This window comes from Stigmatopora argus, chromosome 17 (genome assembly GCF_051989625.1).
Source record: "Stigmatopora argus isolate UIUO_Sarg chromosome 17, RoL_Sarg_1.0, whole genome shotgun sequence".
Classification (NCBI taxonomy): domain Eukaryota; kingdom Metazoa; phylum Chordata; class Actinopteri; order Syngnathiformes; family Syngnathidae; genus Stigmatopora; species Stigmatopora argus.
In genome coordinates, this window is record NC_135403.1 from 13963649 (window position 1) to 13981624 (window position 17976).

At 49.9% G+C, this 17976-nt stretch overlaps 1 protein-coding gene across 1 annotated transcript; it reads right to left on the reverse strand.

Moving 5' to 3' along the window:
- Window positions 1-336: 336 nt before the first annotated feature.
- LOC144091552 (disco-interacting protein 2 homolog C-like) lies at window positions 337-17973 on the reverse strand. Its single transcript, XM_077623986.1, has 37 exons — window positions 17573-17973; window positions 14930-15001; window positions 14477-14581; window positions 13425-13550; window positions 13097-13378; window positions 12451-12573; window positions 12233-12379; window positions 11940-12059; window positions 11628-11825; window positions 11469-11560; window positions 10630-10740; window positions 10308-10541; window positions 10127-10229; window positions 9987-10051; window positions 9017-9110; window positions 8818-8937; window positions 7771-7885; window positions 7563-7702; window positions 7357-7493; window positions 7073-7281; window positions 6188-6302; window positions 5902-6103; window positions 5723-5823; window positions 5578-5658; window positions 5368-5491; window positions 5168-5289; window positions 4991-5102; window positions 4451-4560; window positions 4248-4378; window positions 4004-4172; window positions 3765-3935; window positions 3545-3606; window positions 3110-3167; window positions 2860-2934; window positions 2606-2780; window positions 1610-1733; window positions 337-1532 (listed from the first exon to the last, which is right to left on the reverse strand). Exons 1-37 carry the CDS (start codon window positions 17649-17651, stop codon window positions 1280-1282), a joined length of 4857 nt encoding a protein of 1618 aa, XP_077480112.1. The 5' UTR covers window positions 17652-17973; the 3' UTR covers window positions 337-1279.
- Between the last annotated feature and the right edge of the window lie 3 nt (window positions 17974-17976).

A 17976-nucleotide genomic window follows, 5' to 3' on the forward strand; every position in this document is an offset into this window, starting at 1 on the left:
AAAATATCTGAGTTAGTGCACATACGACGGCGTAAAGTGTTTCGCAGTGAGATTTCGGAGATTTCTCTGCCGGCGTGATTAGCGAAAATAACAAAAGTGAAAAAAGAAAATTGGGTTTCCGTGATGCGGTACGACATTTTCAAGGTGGCTTTTTTTTCTTTCTTTTTTCTTGTTTTAAAGTCATGCAAAGCGAAATGTTACGATGCTTTTGAAATGGATCAAATGTTGCGCTGAAAACTTTGGCTCTTCTATTGCTACACTTTTAGCTTGGCGGTATCAAACGAGCGCTTCTCAAACTTGAGTTTTTTGGGGGGAAATGACGGCCCACAGTTGAGAAGCACTCACCAAAAAATGGACGGCGCCCTGACCTTTATGGTACCCTGACCTGGGCATCACTCTCGCAACTCCGACCGCTTGTCCTTTTTTTTTCTCTCCCTCTCTGTCTTTGTCTCTGTCTTTGTCCACGGCAAAATCTGGTGGGTAAAACAGTAAAATGGGCGAAATTAATTCCAGTAAATTTCCATGAGAATTGAACGGCGGGAAATTTTCAAAGTTGGAAAACTTCAAACTGGGATTTTGTGCGGTCATTGTTAGACACCCATGCAAAAAAAACGGAAAGAAAAAAAACATAGCTCTCATTACCCGCATGCGAGGGCAGTACAGGACTTGAATTGTTGGCGACGCAAACCCGAAAAAGCACAAAACTGCGGACTTAAAAAAATAGAACGACTTATTAATCCCTTGCTTGAAATGTTTTTGAACTATCTGTCCTCATCTTCAAATTTCTGAAGTCCTATTTTGATCCCGTGGACTGTTTCCAAGTTTGAGATTTCCCGAAATGTGGCACTCTGTGTTCGGATCGGTCGCCATTTTTTTCCCGCGAGTTTTTTTGGGGCTATAAACACAAAATACTAGAAAGGGTCAAAATGACCAGGTTTAAAGTATGACTAATTTTTACGGACATGAAATTTTGGGCGTCAGCCTGAACGCAAAAGACCGTTCGGCGACCCCTCCGAACGCATCACCACGGGTTAAATTCCCACCCAAGCGACGCCGGGTGTCCCTTTTTCACGGATTCAGGCCTTTCACGCATACGTGGGTTTTTTTGAGGGGCGGGGCTGGGGAGAGGGCTGCATATAGGGGCTACTAGACACCTCCTTGCTCTTTTACTTTCCTCTCCATATAGTTTGTTATGTCAATGTACAATATTTATATACCTATATAGTTTTTTTAGTTTAGTTTTGTTTGTTTTTTTACAAGAAGATCCTTCCTCACTGCACTACATGTTGTAGGCCACGTAGATGGGGTCCAGTTGGTCCTGCAGGAATCCGTCGCGCAGGTGCATGCGTTGCTTCTCGCCGCGAGAGTTGATGGGGATGACGCCGATGTCGGTCACCACCACCACGCCCACGATCAGGTAGTGCTCTTCCAGCACCGCCTTGGTCACCATGGGAACCAGGTCCAAGGCCTCCTGCTCGGAGCCCTCCAGCTCCACCACCACCACCAGGAGGTTGGTCCAAGGGAACACGGCGCTGGGGAGGGGGTGGAGTCGGGGTTAGAGCGGCGAGACGGACGGTATGATACGGGACGTGACGGGATTGGACGGTACCACTCCATGATGCTCTTGTGGGCGCGGATGACCGACGTCTCGATGTCGATGGGGTGGTAGCGCATGCCTCGGAGCTCCATGGCTTCCTCCAAGGCGCCCACCACGAACAGGGCGTCGTGCCGCTCTGCGAGAAAAGGAGATTTTATAAACCCGGCAGGCCATTGAGATAAAGATACAAATGAAACTCGAACCAACAGGTGTCAAAGTGGCGGCCCGGGGGCCAAATCTGGCCCATCGCATCATTTTGTGCGGACCGAGTAAGTAAATCATGAGTGCCGACTTTCTATTTTAGGATCAAATTCAAATGAAGATTATAGATGTATATTATATTTCCTGATTTTCCCCTTTTTAGATCAATCATTGCAATTTTTTTATCCATTTTTTGGGGTGTTTTTAGGTCAAAAAGCATTTTGTAAAATCTATAAATAAATATATACAAATATTTTCGGTTTTCCACTTTAATATTGAATATAATTTTTAAAAAAAATGTTTCCAATTGAAATGAAAAACAAATGATTATTAGATATTTTCCCTTACTAAGAAAAAAAAGTTCAAATAAACAGTTTTATATCTATTAAAAAACGGAATATTTAGGGCTTTTGATCCAGTTCTTATAATCCAATTACAAAAAAAAATCGAAATATTATATCTAAAATGGTCCGGCCCACATGAAATCGAGTTGATGTTATTGCGGCCCGTGAACAAACCCGAGTTTGACACCCTTGCTCTAACCGGTGATACGTTTGGAAGCGCTATGGGGACATCTCACAGTGGTTTATGGGGACATCCCATCAGTTAAAGCCTCTACCTTTTTGTGTCGCTATTGTATTATTTGTATTTTGTATTACAGGTGAGGCCTCTTTCTTGGTAGGAGCTAATGAGGGGGGGCAACATAGGGCGCCCATCTTATCTGGCAACTAACTAACTACGATCAGGGGAGCGCGAGTGGGTTCGTTCGTTAAACGGTACAGTTACTCGGAGAGAAAAAAGGCTGACCTCCGTTGGCGTCGGTGAGCTCGGTGCGTTTGAGGAATCCCAGGTAGCCGGTGCGGGCCCAAATGGTCTGCGTGTCCCCGAAGCTGAGGCGCGAATTGAAGTGGTCCGACTGCAGGACCTCTTCGCCGTAGCCGCTGTAGTAGCCGCTGCCGTTGTGGGCGCTGTGCACCCAGATCTGAAAGTGGGGGGAAAAAAACGGAAAAGCCGTTAGCGCGCTGAAAGAAAAAGGAAAATGGCGGTGGATGGAGGAGGACCTCTCCCAGGTGCGAGTCGCCCAGGGGGCCTTTGGTCTCGGGGTTGGCGATGATGATGCGTACTCCAGGGAGGATCTAAAACACACCGATCATCTTCATTTCTACTACAATACTCCTTGAAATGAATAAGGACTAAAAAAATATATGTAATCTGGCTTTATCTTCAATTTTTTTTATCATGATAACATTTTTTTGTCATATCGCCCAGCCTCTAATTCTAAAATAGGATTTCACCCGGGTGTCTTCTCACCTTTCCGGACTCCATCATAGGCAGGCTGTGAGGAGAACCTCTTTCCACCAGACGCACCCTGAAAAAAAAACCATCGGGGTTAGCAGATGTAAAAGGAAACCCTCAGAGAAACGGCCATGCTTCTGTTACACCCTGCATTTAATCTTAAAACCCACGGAGAAATAATCACAACAGTGATACGTTGTTGTTGTTTCTTCAATCCAACTTTACTGTAATCTTATCAACACAAAAACCTGACTACAAAACTCCCGTGCCTCAAGCTATGTGCTAAGACATCAATAATCGAATACAGATATTCTTTAACATGCCACACACTTGCCATATGGATCAAAGGATCAACAATGGAACACCGATACACACATCCAATCCAAACTAGTTGTACATTCTCACCATGCAATCGTTAATAAATCAAACACTCTAGCATGTCACACTGACCTATCGTGGCGGAGAGCCCTCATGTCCACGTAAACCGTGGTGGGGTCCGGTCCTGACGTACCCTGCGCACAATTTAGAAAACAGTCAAGGTGGACAAGTAGATTGAAAAAAGAGAAGATCTTTTTAACTAATTGGCTGCTATTAGACGATTAATAAGGGGAGCCTTGTTCCAACAACGAAAAGCAACCGAATCTGATTATTATTATTTTTTTTTTTTTACCTGCAAGCAGATGGCCAGGTTGACCCTGCATCCAAACGCGGTGCTAACCGAACGCGGGTGCAGTCCCAGATCTTTGAAGAGCTTGGAAAAGGACAGCGTGAGGGACATCCGGGGCCTCTCCTCGGCCACCACCACGCACGCCCGCACCCGAGACAAATCCAGCCCGCGAGCCTGCGCGGGAACACGCGGCGTTGAACCATGCTCGCAACTGGCGCGGAACCGGCGCGGCCGGGACCCACCTTGAGGGTTTCCGTCTGGAGGCCGAGACCTTTGGTGCAGAGCTCCATGACGCTGTAGGAGCAGAAGGTGTCTCGCACCCTCAGCTGGCTGACGGCCAGCAGCCACAGCGCCGGGTTGGACTCCAGCTCCACCGGTGGGATCAGGATGGACTGGTGGCCCGAGTAGACGCTGCGCACGGGTTTGGCGAAAAGGGACGGTTGTTACATCGTACATTGTAGAGTACCTAAAAACTAGAGGTCCGACCTGCAGAGACACCAGAGGACAAATCCGAGACCGCAGTACGGGTCCAGGCAGATGGCGACCTCTCTGGACGGGTACAACTCGCACTGCAGCTTCACCGACCGGCAGAAGGCTCCCACGGCATTGTGGGACATCTGCGAACAGGACGCGGGTGATGCTAGCCGAAACCGGGATCGACGGCGTCCATTACGGTGTCGGTAGCTGACCTGAACGCCGGCGAGCATGCCGGTGGTAGACACGCTGAAGTCCAAATACGCCAAACCGTCCGGATTGGTGGGTTTGTATAAAACCGGGGGCTTCTTCTTTGGCAGGTCGTCTGCGAACACGTACGCGCCATGACCCAAAGGTTTTGCCTATCTATTTACGTACACATACAAAGCTAAAACAAGCTAACTGTGAGTAGGCTAGCCACACATTTGCTAACACAAGGCTGCTATGCTAGCACAATGCTAGCCAAATTCCTTACGTAACCAGCAAATTAAATTATGTTTGATAGATTTGCCCAAATCTGCTACCAATCAGATGCTATGCTAGGCTTAGCGCTGACTTACTTTTTGTGAAATACATCCATTTTTCATCTCTCAAAATTTTCTGCCTCAATTTTCAACAAAAATATTCCATATAAAATAATGTATGGGGACTTTACTAGCTATAAGTGGCTTTTAAGTGTATTCATTTCTAAAACTTGATGAATCGCGGTTGCATCTCGCCACTTTCTGGTGCGAAATTGGCGGCGTTTGGGTTACCGGTGTCGAGGACGGGCGGCCAGTTTCTGATGTCCACGGTGGCCGTGGCCTCTTTGGAGCGCAGCAGCTTGCAAATGACGGCCGTGGTCATGACGCAGGCCGAGTGGCTGACCTGGTGGAGGGCGAATACAGGTTTGAAAGTGCCCCGCAAATGGGAAGGAGCCATACCGCTCGTACCTCGACGATCATCTTGACGGTGGGCAGCGTGGTGGAGATGTTCTGCGGGTGTGGCGGTCGCACCGTGATGGGCACACATCCGGCGTACAAGGAGCCGTAGAAGGCGGCGATGAGGTCGATACCTAAGCGGGGGGGATTTGGGTGTTCAGGGTTTCATTCGGCGGAGGAACAAAAACTGGGTTCGAGGGGGTGACGTGGACCTGGCGGGTAGACCAGAGCCACATGGTCTCCTTCCTGGAGACCGCCTCGTTCCATTAGCAGGGTCGCTACGCGTTCTGCCCGCTTGTGGAGTTGCAGACAAGTCAGGGAGCTGGAGACTGCCCCCTAGTGAACAAAGAGGGAAGAGCAGCTTGTCAACAATAACAAAAAAAAAAAAAAAAAACGGGTCAAGAAAAAACAGATGCTCTCACCCGCGAACTGAGCAGCGTGTAGAGAACGTGATCCGGCGTGGTCTGGGCTCGCCACTGCAGGACCTCCGACAGGAAGAGGAACTGCGAGGAGACCAGTCGTCGGCCAAAAGGTGAAATTCCCGCCCGGCCGGCCTGCGGCGCTTACCTGGTCGTTGTCGTCCGTCTGCCCCAGATCTCGCCCGCTGGCCTGAGCGATGCGTTTCCCCGACACCAAATTTCCCACCATCACGGAGGCGGGGCCGATCTCTGCGGGACACACGGGGGTGAGGCGTGATGTGGAAAACGGCGGCGGCGGCGGCGGGCGACCTGCGATGGTCCCCTAACCTGGTTGCTTCTGGCGCGGTTTGGGCAGATTGGTGACGCAGGTGTGGGGGCACATGAGGACGTTGCAGGGGTGCAGTCCGCCTTCCAGGTACAACTGCTTGATCTCGGACAGGTGGATGCCGCCCAGCGGGGTCTTGGGGAGGGTGTTGGCCGGAACCAGGGATAAGCAGAACACGCCCACGCCGTGGATGCTGTCGATGGCCTGAAATCCGGGACCCGTCGACGGTCGGACCGTATTAGTCTTTTTCTGGATTTGAAATGGATTGCCGTTCATTTATGTGCCTACCTGCAGAACCCGACTCATCCACTGGAAGCTGTCCTCCTCCGTGGAGTCGGGCCGTTGCTCGGCAACCACCACGATCCTCTCGTCCCTCAAGACGGTGACGGAGAAGACGGCTATCCTGGAAGCGAGGAAATACAGAGGACGGCGTTTGTGGCTCCTGTGTGTATTATTTTTCTCAAGTTTGAAGTCTGATCTGCGCCGTACAGGCTGATTTAAAAAAGAATGTCCCTACTCGATGATAAAATATTTGATGAAGGAAAAAGAGCAAATCAATAAAACTAGTATTCTACTAACAGACCACTGGGAAATGTTATCTTTCCTCCTTTGATATGTGATCATAGCCATTTGTCCCATTTTTTAATGGTACCTGAACCCACCACCCTTTGAATTCACAATTGGTTAGATTAGATCACAAGTGTCAAACTGGCGGCCCGGGGGCCAAATCTGGCATCATTTTGTGTGGCCCAGGAAAGTAAATGATGAGTGCCGACTTTCTGTTTTAGGATCAAATTAGAATGAAGAGTATAGATGTATATTAAATTTCCCGATTTTCCCCCTTTTAAATCAATCATTGTCATTTTTTAATCCAATTTTTTCTGTGTTTTTAGTTCAAAAATCATTTTGTAAAACCTAAAAATATATTTAAAAAAAGCTAAAATAAACATTGTTTTAGATCTATAAAAAACGGACTATTCAGGGCTTTTAAACCATTCATAAAAATAAAAAAAGTAAATATTTTATCTAAAATGGTCAGGCCCACATGAAATCAAGTTGACGTTAAAGGGGCCCGCGAACCAACCCGAGTCTGACACCATTGGATTAGATGAAACTATTCATCTTGAGGTCCCATTTTTTGGAATGCTAAGCCCCTCAGGATTAGTAGCTCACCTCCCCCTGTAGACAAACTTCATGGGCTCCACCGCCAAAGCCGTGGCCACGATATCATCGGCGTTGTGCCGGCGCCCGCTGACCATGATGAGTCCATCCATCTTGCCCGTGATGAAGATCAGCCCGCCTGGGCCGATGAAGCCCAGCAGGCCCGTCCGGGCGAAGGCGTACTCGCTCACCAGCCCGCCGCTCCCGCTCACCGGATACACCTGCGAGGGGGGCGGGACCTGTTAAAATAAGCCAACCATGCGCTTTCTCTGCATTTCCTGCCACCGAGGACTCGCCTCGAAGGTGTTCTTGGTCATGCCGGCGAGGCCGTAGTAGGACGTGCCGGTGGCCACGGCGCACACGCACATCTCGCCGATCTCGTCCGTCTGGCACAGCTGGGGGACGCCTTCGGGTTTCACCACGCACACCAGGCCTGGACCAGAAGACTTTCAGAGGGGGCGGGGCGAAATACGGCGGTAGAGCGTCCGCGACGGAAACCGACCTCCCGGCGCCACCGTGCCCACGTCCTGCACGGTCAGGACGGAGAGGCGTTCCTCGGTGTCCACGCGGACCACCCCGTAGCTGAGGCCCTGCATGGAGAGCACGCCGCGGCCCGGCGGTTGACTGCTGTCCTCCACCGGCCTGGGGAGACGCGGGGGTTTTGGGATTTAGTTTTTTTATGGTAAGAGGCTTCTGGGGATGGGCGTTACCTCCTGATGGCGACCGTCAGGGCCTCGGGGGAGCTGGCGCAAGGGCAGATGACCTCCGCTCGCAAGCCCTTGGTCTGAAAGACGTTGAGGAAGGCGTCGCACGACGAGATGGACCCTGGCGAGAGGGAGTTGTCACAAAAGGGAATACTTGATCGTCACGCTGCCGCCGAGGCGGCGAGATGGATGACGGCGTGGAGCGCTTTTGTTCAAATGGAGAATAAATGAGACGGAGCTGTGGTGTTGTAATGGGATAAAAGTTGAAAAAGAGACGGGCTATTTATAGAGCGCAATTATAGCTGGGGGATTGGACTATGACGTTCCATTATGTTAGCTAAAACTAAAGAGTGTCTGGATTTTTTATCACTTTTTATATTCTGCATTTCGTTTTGTTTTTTCTTTAAAGCAAAATGGAAACGACTTAAACCTTTTGATCCTGTTTTTAAGATATCATTTTATTTATTTTCTAAATTTGAGTCTAAACTGTGTTTATCATAAGTTGAGAATGATTTAAAGAATCTAAATGTAAATTTATGGGGAATTGCACATTTTTCATCCTTTTTTTAAATTCTGCATTTTTTAAAAGCAAAATAGATACGACTCAAACATTTTGATGTTTTTAAGATGTAATTTTATTTATTTTCGAAATTACAGTCTCAAATAAGAGATCATTAGAAAATTTCTAATTATTAGAAAACACATTTATGAGGAATTTCAAAATGGTTTTTGCATGATTTTTTTGTTGTCGCAATTTTCAGTCACATTTTACTTAAAAAAGCCTAACAATAACTTGGTAGTTGCATTATTTTGATGAAAAATAACAATGAAACCATTCTGAGCTACATAAAAAACTATTAATTTTTGTGTTCTGATTTCCTTCTAATTAAAAGAAGACTCGATCTAATCTTGATTTTTGGGTCCGATCTTTAAATTGTCACAATTTCATAAACAAAACCGCCTAACCACGTAATTTTTTTGGGGGTATCCTATTTTTTTTTTAAAAGCCAGGGTGGCCTCGATACTTTGGAAGAAGGAGTCGGTCGGTCTTACAAGGATTGGAGCCGTCGGCCACCAGCAGCATTCGCAGGGAGCTCAGGTTGATGTCCTTCTGGTCCTTGTGGGCCACCAGAGCCCAGTGCATGTCCCTGGACTTGACACAAGACACCTTGGCTGCCGGCGGGGGACGGACAAACAGACGGCCAGACGTGAGCGTTTGATTCGCCGGGGTCGAGCGCCTTCCCGAGCTCACCTTTGTACTGGCAGACCTTCTGGATCCACGACAGCGGGTTGACCTTCATCAACGAGTACGGCACGCTGATCACGTGCATCATGTTCATCACGCTCTGCGCACAGCGGCAGATGGAAATCAAATACGGCGGAAAATCACAGCGGACCGGCTTTTTGGGAATCGGATACGTACAACTAAGTGGATGGGAAAGCTTTGTTGAAACCAGATCCCAATTACCGTATTTTCCGTGTGCGGTCGATTGGTCACCGGTCTTTTGGTCGCCGGTCTTTTGGTCACCCCGACCGCGACAACGGGCGACCAAAAGACCGACGACCAAAAGACCGGCGACAAAACAAGGTAAAACAAGACGGTCTACGCATGAATAAAAGCCAACAATGGCCATGAGCAGTTTCACTGAGCGGACGTGTGAGTGTAGAAGAGTTTGTATGTACATGCGTTGTCCCTTTAAGAAGCGACGTCAGTCAGTCGGTCTTCTTAACAAGTTCTCCAACAAAAAACAATAAAAGTCGGGGAAATTTGGAGCTTTTCTTTAGCCTAATAATTACTAGGGCATTAAGTATGACTAAATAGTCATTCGCAGTTTGTATTTAGGGAATTTGAGCAACAATTTAAATGGTAATTATCAATAACCTTCCGGGCGACCAAAAGACCGGCGACGAATCGACCGTGTACCGTATTTTCGGACATATGAGCCGCCTCCGCTTAAAATACATTTTGTTCAGCGTTTTATCTGGTTACATTTTCTCTATTTTGAAATAAATGAACATATCGGCCGGATTTAGTTGCGTTACAGCGTTTGGCCTTTGTCACCTTGCAGTTTCGTGCATGTCAAGTCAAATTTATGCGCATATAAGCCAAGCCGTACCCTCGATTCAGTCATCATATACGGCGTATATGCGAGAAAATACGGTAGTTTTCTGCACGTACAAATTCCCAAGGGCGCTCCTTAGCGTTTTTTTTTTCGCCTTACCGTCAAAATTCCGTGCCACAGGCCCACGTCCTTCTTAAAGTCCAAAACGTTGACGATGGTCTCAGCTGGGGACGGAGAGACGTGTTTTTAGAAACAGTTTTTGCCGCGCTTACGTACGTACGTCGGCACGCGGGTCTCACCCTCGGTGTAGCAGCAGGACTGCGTGAGGGCCTGGCAGTGCGTTAAAAGCGCGATCCGGGTCACCGTCACCCCCAGCACGCTTCCGTCTTTGCAGGTTTTGTACTGGACAAAGGAGACGAAAGTGAGTCCACATTAAAATGATGATCCGGCGGCCTCGCGGTTCGGTTTCCCACGACTCACCTCGATGTAAGCCGTGTCGTTGTTGGCGTCTTTGATGTGAGGGAACCAATCCCTGGGCGGCTTGGACAGGTGCTTGGACTCGGTGACGAACCACAGCAGTTTGGGCCAGCCTTTGAACTGCGGGATCTCCCCCGTGGCGCTCTTGGGGAGCCCCTTGTGACAGGCGTCGCTGGTCAGCGCCACCGTCACGCCGCAGCTACCCAATAGGAATCCGATCTGTTGGCTTCCCGCGTCCTGCGAGACAAGAAAAAAATGATTCACCGTCACTTTCCTGACAGTAAAAATGGCGACGGGCGCTTTTGGAAGCGGCGCGTTTTATTACCTTGCGGCTGAGGGGCACCTCGATGGGAACCGGGACCACCTCGGCCAGCAGGCAGCCGTAGAACGCCACCACGAAGGCCACGGGGTCGTTGTTGGGGAACACCAGCGCCACCTACGGGTAGGACAAGGGTGAAAAACCACCACGAATTGGGGGACGTCATTCATTTTTTTGGCCTACCCGTGTGAATGTGCAAATTGGTTCATTTTTATCATTAGTTTTAATTTAGTCCTTTTTTTCATGAAAAAAAAAACCATTTATTTATTTGTAAATTTGAATTGGGGATTGACAATAATACGTTGGGATGGTGATTTAAAAAATGCATTGAATTGAATGTCTTTATGGTCATTATACAAGTCCAATGAGATTTAAAGGGCACATAATGACGATATGATGTAGAAAAAGGGTGTCAGACTCGGGTTGGTTCGCGGGCCGCATTAACGTCAACTCGATTTTATGTGGGCCGGACCATTTTAGATATATTTAAAAATAATAATAATAAATGGATTAAATAACTGGATTAAAAGCCCGAATATTCAGTTTTTTATAGATCTAAAACAATGTTTATTTTAGCTTTTTAAATATATTTTTAGATTTAAAAAAATATGAATTAAAAACAGAAAAAAATGATTAAAAAATGACAATTATTGATTTAAAAGGGGGAAAATCAGGAAATTTAATATACTTCTATACTCTTCATTTTAATTGGATCCTAAAACAGAAAGTCGGCACTCATAATTATCTTTCTCGGGCCGCACAAAATGATGCGGCGGGCCAGATTTGGCCCCGGGCCGCCACTTTGACACCTGTGATGTAGAATAAAAACGAAACGCGCCACTTACCCTGTCTCCGGGTCGCACCATGGGCTCCTGTTTGCTCCCCAGTTTGTGGAGAATGTTGTAGGCCAGTTTGATACTGCGTGACCAAAGCTTTCCTGGAGGGGGGAAAAAACGGGCACGCAGTGAGCCTCCCGGCCACAAGGGGGAAGCGGGCGCGCCTACCGTAAGTCAGGACGTAAAGGGGCTTGCCCGCCGTGTCCAGGCTGGTGAGGCAGGGGGCTTTCGGGGAGATGGTCCCCCAGCGTTGGAGGGCGGCCTCCAGCGACGGGGGCCAGTTGGTGACCACGCCCAGGGCGTCGCCTCGCACCGGCATCATCTCCGCCCCCTCCGGACGAGGCTGATTGGGGTCCGGCTGTTGGACTGGACGAGACGGGACGGGAAAAGGCATCGTTAGGCAGTCGTTGAGTTAAGGACGCGATTGGACAATTTTGACTCCGGATCCCAAAAGGAATTGTGGGATATCCAACTTGTCACCTTCCAGGAGTTCGTCAAAGTCGTCGACGAAAAACTCCCGCAGCGGCGGCCGGCGAGGTTGCTTGAGCGTGTTGACCAGCTGCTGGATCTTGGCCGACACGCGACTGCTGACCGGTACGCCTGCAAGTGCGGTAAGTCACAAACGAAATACTCAAACGGAGAAGCGAGGTTGAGCTCCATCTAGTGTTCAAGTGGCGAAATGTGACAGAATGTAAGCCGTTTTGCAGCTTCTTTCGGGGGGACATATTGGAATATGTCGTGAGAACGGATGATTTCGACGAGACGAGACGTACCGTCGCCGGTCTCCATGCGCTCGGCGTTTCCGTACTTCTGCGTGTTGCGGGCGATGGTGCCCATGTTGGACATGGGATGGCGCTCCGTGTGGGAGTGGGGCGAGTCCGACGAGTAGCCCCTCACGTCCGGCAGGCCCGAGTGGTTTTCTGCGGGCCGGCGAGGTGGCGTTTGAGTGGGTTTTTTTGTTTGGGTGGGGGCTTTTCGAGCGGCGACATACCGTCAGACTCCAGCGGCGGCGGCCAAAGCATGTCGGAACCGAACTCGCACGAGCGCCGCAGAGATCCTCCGTTCTCGGCTACGCTCAGGGCGCCTTTCCTCTTTAAAGATAGGTGACCGATGCCTGAAATTAAAATAAAATAAAAATTAAAATGTACGTACTAGTTATTGTGACCATATTTGAAAATTGCGCGGTGCTGAAAATGAGAAAATTGTAGCCGTCTTTCTAACTAAGGTACGTACTGGGGTACTCGGATGATTCGCCTAAAGACGTTTCGCCGACGGACGTTTGACAGACGGACAGGTCGCCGAATGGACGTTCCGCCGAACGGAGGTTTCGCCGAAACGGGATTCGCGCGCTCGCACAACGCCGGCGGCGGGCCGGATTAAAAATCCTAACGGGCCGTATATGGCCCGCGGGCCGAGGTTGCAAAACTTGTACACACACGATCCGGGGCAAGCGCGCGAAACCTCAGTTCGGCGGAACGTCCATTCGGCGACCTGTCCGTCTGTCAAACGTCCGTCGGCGAAACGTCTTTAGGCGAATCATCCGGTCACGACGTACTCGAGTGACTTTTACTCAAGTCATGTTATTTCTAAGCAACACTGGCGACCGCCATTTTGTCGGGGGGGGGGGGGGGTCCTACCGTGATGCGAGGGCACCAGGTGCGCCGGCCCCACGTGCGCCAGGTGGGCAAAGTGCGAGATGTGCGCGTGGGCCAGCGAGTCGGCCAACCGCCCGGCGTTGCCGCTGCCGCCGCTCTGCGTGGACGAGGAGGACGAGGACGTGGATCCCGGGTGGGCGGGGCCCAGACCCAGGTGGGACGGGCGCCCCATCCAGTCGTCGCAGGGGCCCGCCTCCTCTTCCTCCTCCTCCTCGTCCTCCCGCTCCGAGCCCGACGAGGAGTCTGAGCACAGGGGCGACAGGCCTAGTGAGGGTCAGCCGGGCGTCGGCCGCCGAGGCCGCGCGCTCACCTGGCGGCGTGTAGGCGTCCACCGAGGTCTGGACCACCAGGGAGCGCCGCTTGGACGGCATGGGGACCGCCACTTTGCGCTCCACGTGGCGGGCCAAAACGGCTTGGACGGCTTCCGTGTGGACGTCTGTCGTGGGGGGAAAAAAACAAGTAAAAAAAATAATAAAACACATAAACGTTCACGTTAAAAAGGGACATGACTCCAAATTAGCGCCAACTTTCAGCTTCCAGTTTAACGTTAAAAAGTGACAATTTTGACCTAAAAAAAAGAGACTACTTTTAAGTTGAAATTTAAGAGCATTCCCGTTAAATAGTGACAACTTTTAGAGGAAAAAATATCAAGTTTAACGTTAAAAAGTGACAACTTTTACCTTTAAAAAAAGACTACTTTTAAGTTGAAATGTAAGAGCATTCCCGTTAAATAGTGACAACTTTCAGATGAAACAAATAGTAAGTTTAATGTTTAAAAGTGACAATTTTGACCTTAAAAAATACTACTTTTAAGTTGAAATGCAACAGGATTCCCATTAAATAGCGACAAATCTCAGATGAAAAAATAGTACGTTTAACGTTAAAAAATGACAAATTTGACCTTAAAAAAAAAGACTATTTTTAAGTTGAAATGCCACAGGTTTCATGTTACATAGCGCCAACTTTTAGGTGAAAAAAAGCAAGTTTAACGTTAAAAAGTGACAACTTTTATCTTTAAAAAAGACTACTTTTAAGTTGAAATGCAACAGGATTCCCATTAAATAGCGACAAAGTTTAACGTAAAAAAATGACAATTTTGACCTTAAAAAAGACTATTTTTAAGTTGAAATGCCACAGGATTCCCGTTAAATAGCGACAACTTTCAGCTACAAAAAAGCCAGTTTATCGTTAAAAAGTGACAAGTTTTAAGCCGAAATGCAAACACTGAGGTTAAAACAAAACAAGTTTCACATAGATGACTGTATTTTGACAATGCTAACATCAAAAGCAACCCGTTTCTGCCAATTTTTACCTACAAAACAATAAAGGAGAAATTGGCTAGAACGTCAACGGCAGCCTTACCTGAGCGGTAGCGTTCGTCTCTGGTTCCCGACGTCCGCCGGCGGTGGAAACGGGCGGCGGAGGGCGGGCCCATGGGAACCCGGTGGGACATGGGACCTTCCATCCCTGCGAAGAGCGCCACCAAAATGGACACGCAAAACACACACCGGGGCACAAACCGCGTGGAATTGGCCAACACCAACACCAACACCAGGAGAGCGCCACGCCAAAACGGAGAAGAAAACAAAAGCAAAATGAAGATGAGGAGTCAGAAAAATGTCATTTTTCTGTTTGCGACGGCTAACGTAAAAAGGTGATCGGCGGTGGAGTAGGCCCAAGCTGAGCTCCGACGTGAGCTTTTTTTTTTTTTTTTTTTAAATGTCTTTTTTTTTGCCGGCGATTGCCAATGGATCGCTCGGAAATTTAGCCCGCCGCTGGCTTTTCAGAGTTTGCTGTGCGAAGCGGCTAAATTACCTCCAGCGTGCGCAACAAACGCTCGGATCAGCTTGGACCTCTTCTTCTCATAACCCTTTTGAGTGATGTCGCCTGCAAACACATACAGAGCGCCTCAGCCCATCAAAGGTGACGATGAAGCATGGAGTTGTAGCCAGAGTATGTTAATGATGTCTCCCCGTTTTGATTAAAGTGTATTAATAATAAACCTATCATACGTTATATCTATTTCAATGTATACAGGCTGATTCAAAAGTGACTCCCTATTTTTAAAATTCTCATATTTGGTATTTATATCTGTTAGCTTCAAATTTGAAAGCCCTGAAACACGAGATTACAAAAAAAATATTCCAATTAAAAGCCAGTATTTTAAAACAGGAGACTTTTAAACCCGCCTGTATACGACTTTTGACCCCAGGGTCCGACTCACGGCGCTAACACGGCTAATTTCCCCCGCTCGTACTCCATTAAACCCGGCGCTCGTCTAATTATCGATCGTCCGACTCCGGCACGACGCAAAAAAGCGCGGCTAATCGCTCAACGGGAGCGGCGCCGACCACGCCACATCCTTCTCGCGTTCCGCGGGGAGAAGCCATCTTCTACCGACGGCGCGGCGGAACGGGGAGGGAGTTGCCTAGCAACGCTCCCGAGATCGGACCACCATCTTGGACGGGAGAAGCGGGCTAATGAGACCTACGAGATGAGACGGGAATGGTCGCCGACCGCCTGTTTAAGCTAGGAGCAAATTGTCGGCTAGCTAAAGATGGACATCTTAATACAAAAATGATGCTGCAAACGATCACAGCAAATATTTTGGCAATTGGTCGCCTCGTGGCTTTCAAGATGAATTTTTAAAGCGGCAACGTCAACGACCACCAACGGACCCCATCAAACTATATCTTTGCGGCCCCCCGGAGCTAACGCGGCGTCACAACAAGCGAGAAGAAGCGTTCTTCCTCTCCATCTTGTTCCGCATCCTCTTTTATTTGATCTCCCCCGATCGCAAAAGGCACGCACACACCCTTAAAGCTCCATGGAAACAAGATCGGCGAGCACGAACTAGCATGCGTCACGCGTCGGGACCTTGGGCCGTCACGCTCACATGCGGGGACCGTTGCGGTCGGACGAGCCATTAGCCGCCGCCGCGTGCGAGCGCTAGATCGGCGTCGGCAGAAAAGCGAGCGGGTCTCGCTGGTGATTCAGTGGGTCAAGACGTGGAGGAGGGTAAAAATAGAACCAGACTTTAGGGGGGGGGGGTGAAAATAATACGGGCGATGGGACGGCGAGGAGGGAAAGGCGGCGCTGACGACGGCGGCGGATGAGGAAGCGGAGAGTGGCGGATGGACGGGGGTGGGCGTCCAATCCGTTTGGAGCGGGAGGGTTTTTGGGGATGGACAGAAGGCCGAATTGTTTACAGTCTTGGAACGGATTGGACGGCTACGAGGAATGGTCGGCGGGATCGAAGGTGTTTAGAAGTTGAGTTGATAGCGAAGGATTGGGAATTGGTTTGGGAGGGGAATTGTCACCGTCGAGAGTTAAGAGAATTAAAAAATATGGCTTTTTATGCCCAATAAAACATTTGAACGGTTAGAAAAATCAGCCAAAAATAGACCTAATATTATGTTAGGGACTATAAACGCCGCCATACTTACTACACTACACGGAATGGACGTCTATAAGCCAATAAGTTGTTATTACATACGTTAAGGCCAATTTATTTCAAGAACTGACCGCCAATCCTCCCAACTCAAACCGATTGGACGCCTCTGGTCCAATCCCAGTCCCCGTGCAACAGGTGATCCAAACTGTGATTTAAACAACTTCCCGACTAAGTCTGAGCCATTTGTTCCAAATCCACCTTCTGGAACGCCTCAAAAGCGGATCCGAACGTGCCCTCCCGGCAACCGGACCGACCGCGAGTGGGCTTAGCGGGCGGCGTGCTTAAGACGCGCACACTTCAAGCGTGAGCTGGATCATCTCCAGCGTTTCTAGGCCGGGATGGGCGCCTATGAATAAAAGATGTCGCTTCCATTATATAAGGCACAAATGTTCCAATGTGAGGCGCTTGCTATGTGTTCGAGCAGCTGTGACTGAGCTCCACATGCATGGGCGCGGAAGGGGGGAGGCATATGGGGGGTGGGTTGAAAAAAAATCTCTCCCCCCCCAGCAGGCCTGGAACGTGGGAAGGCCGAAAAGCTTGCTGCATCGCCGTGGCGTCGAAGCGCGCTCCCGCGCCCGGCGTGCACGCGCGCAGGTACCAGTGTCAACATCTCAAGGTCAAAGCGGAAACGGAAAAGGCGGCCGGGGGGAGATCTGGCGTTAGGATAACAAAAGAGAAGGGGTGGGTGGGTTGTAGTGGGGGGGTTCGATCGCTCTCGGCGGCCGCCCGGCCGAGGCTCGCCGCCTCCGGCTGCTCGGAGCTCGTCGGCCCGGCCTGACAAAACATCTGGGATGGGAGGAGCGGTTTGGGGCGAGGGGGGCGGTTGAGCGAGCGGGAGGGGGGGGTGGGAGGACGGAGGAGCGGGGCGGGGGTGCTAACAATTAAATTCCGTTAGTGTCGGCGTGGATGGCGATGAGATAACAGAGCACTCGAGGTTTGGTCGCGGGTGGGGTTGGCCACGGAGGAAAAGGGGGTGGGGGGGTCGGTCGGTCGTACGCTCTTACCCTCTGACAGCTCCAGCTCCAGCTCGGCCAGGCGGGCTCGAATCTCCAACGGTATCGGCGACGCCTCGCGGTCCGCCATTCCGCCGAAAACACCTTCAGCCTGCCTTTGCCTCCTCTTCGTCGCTTCTTCCTCTCGGTGAAAGGCGCGCGACGACGAGAACAAAAGAAAGAAAGAAGGGGTGGTGCTGGGGTGGGGGGGGAGAGAAGAGTGTCGCCTCTTAGCGGGGGTCGGCCATGGCGTCCGCCCACCTGGAAAGGCTCGGAGGTCCCTCAAGGCTCGCTGGACGGGGGGCCGGTCGCGGTGGCGCTTAACTCGGCGGCGGGGATGGGGAGGATGAGGAGGAAGAGGAGGAGGAGGAGGAGGAGGAGGAGGACGCGGCGGCTGAGCTGAGCTCGCCGAGCTT

Coding starts and splice junctions, on each gene's coding strand:
- LOC144091552 (XM_077623986.1), bottom strand. CDS start 17,651: ATGGCGGACCGCGAGGCGTCGCCGATACCGTTGGAGATTCGAGCCCGC. Junction 14,582..14,929: donor GTTTGTTGCGCACGCTGGAG/GTAATTTAGCCG, acceptor CGCTCTTCGCAG/GGATGGAAGGTCCCATGTCC. Junction 6,104..6,187: donor GGATGAGTCGGGTTCTGCAG/GTAGGCACATAA, acceptor CCCGGATTTCAG/GCCATCGACAGCATCCACGG.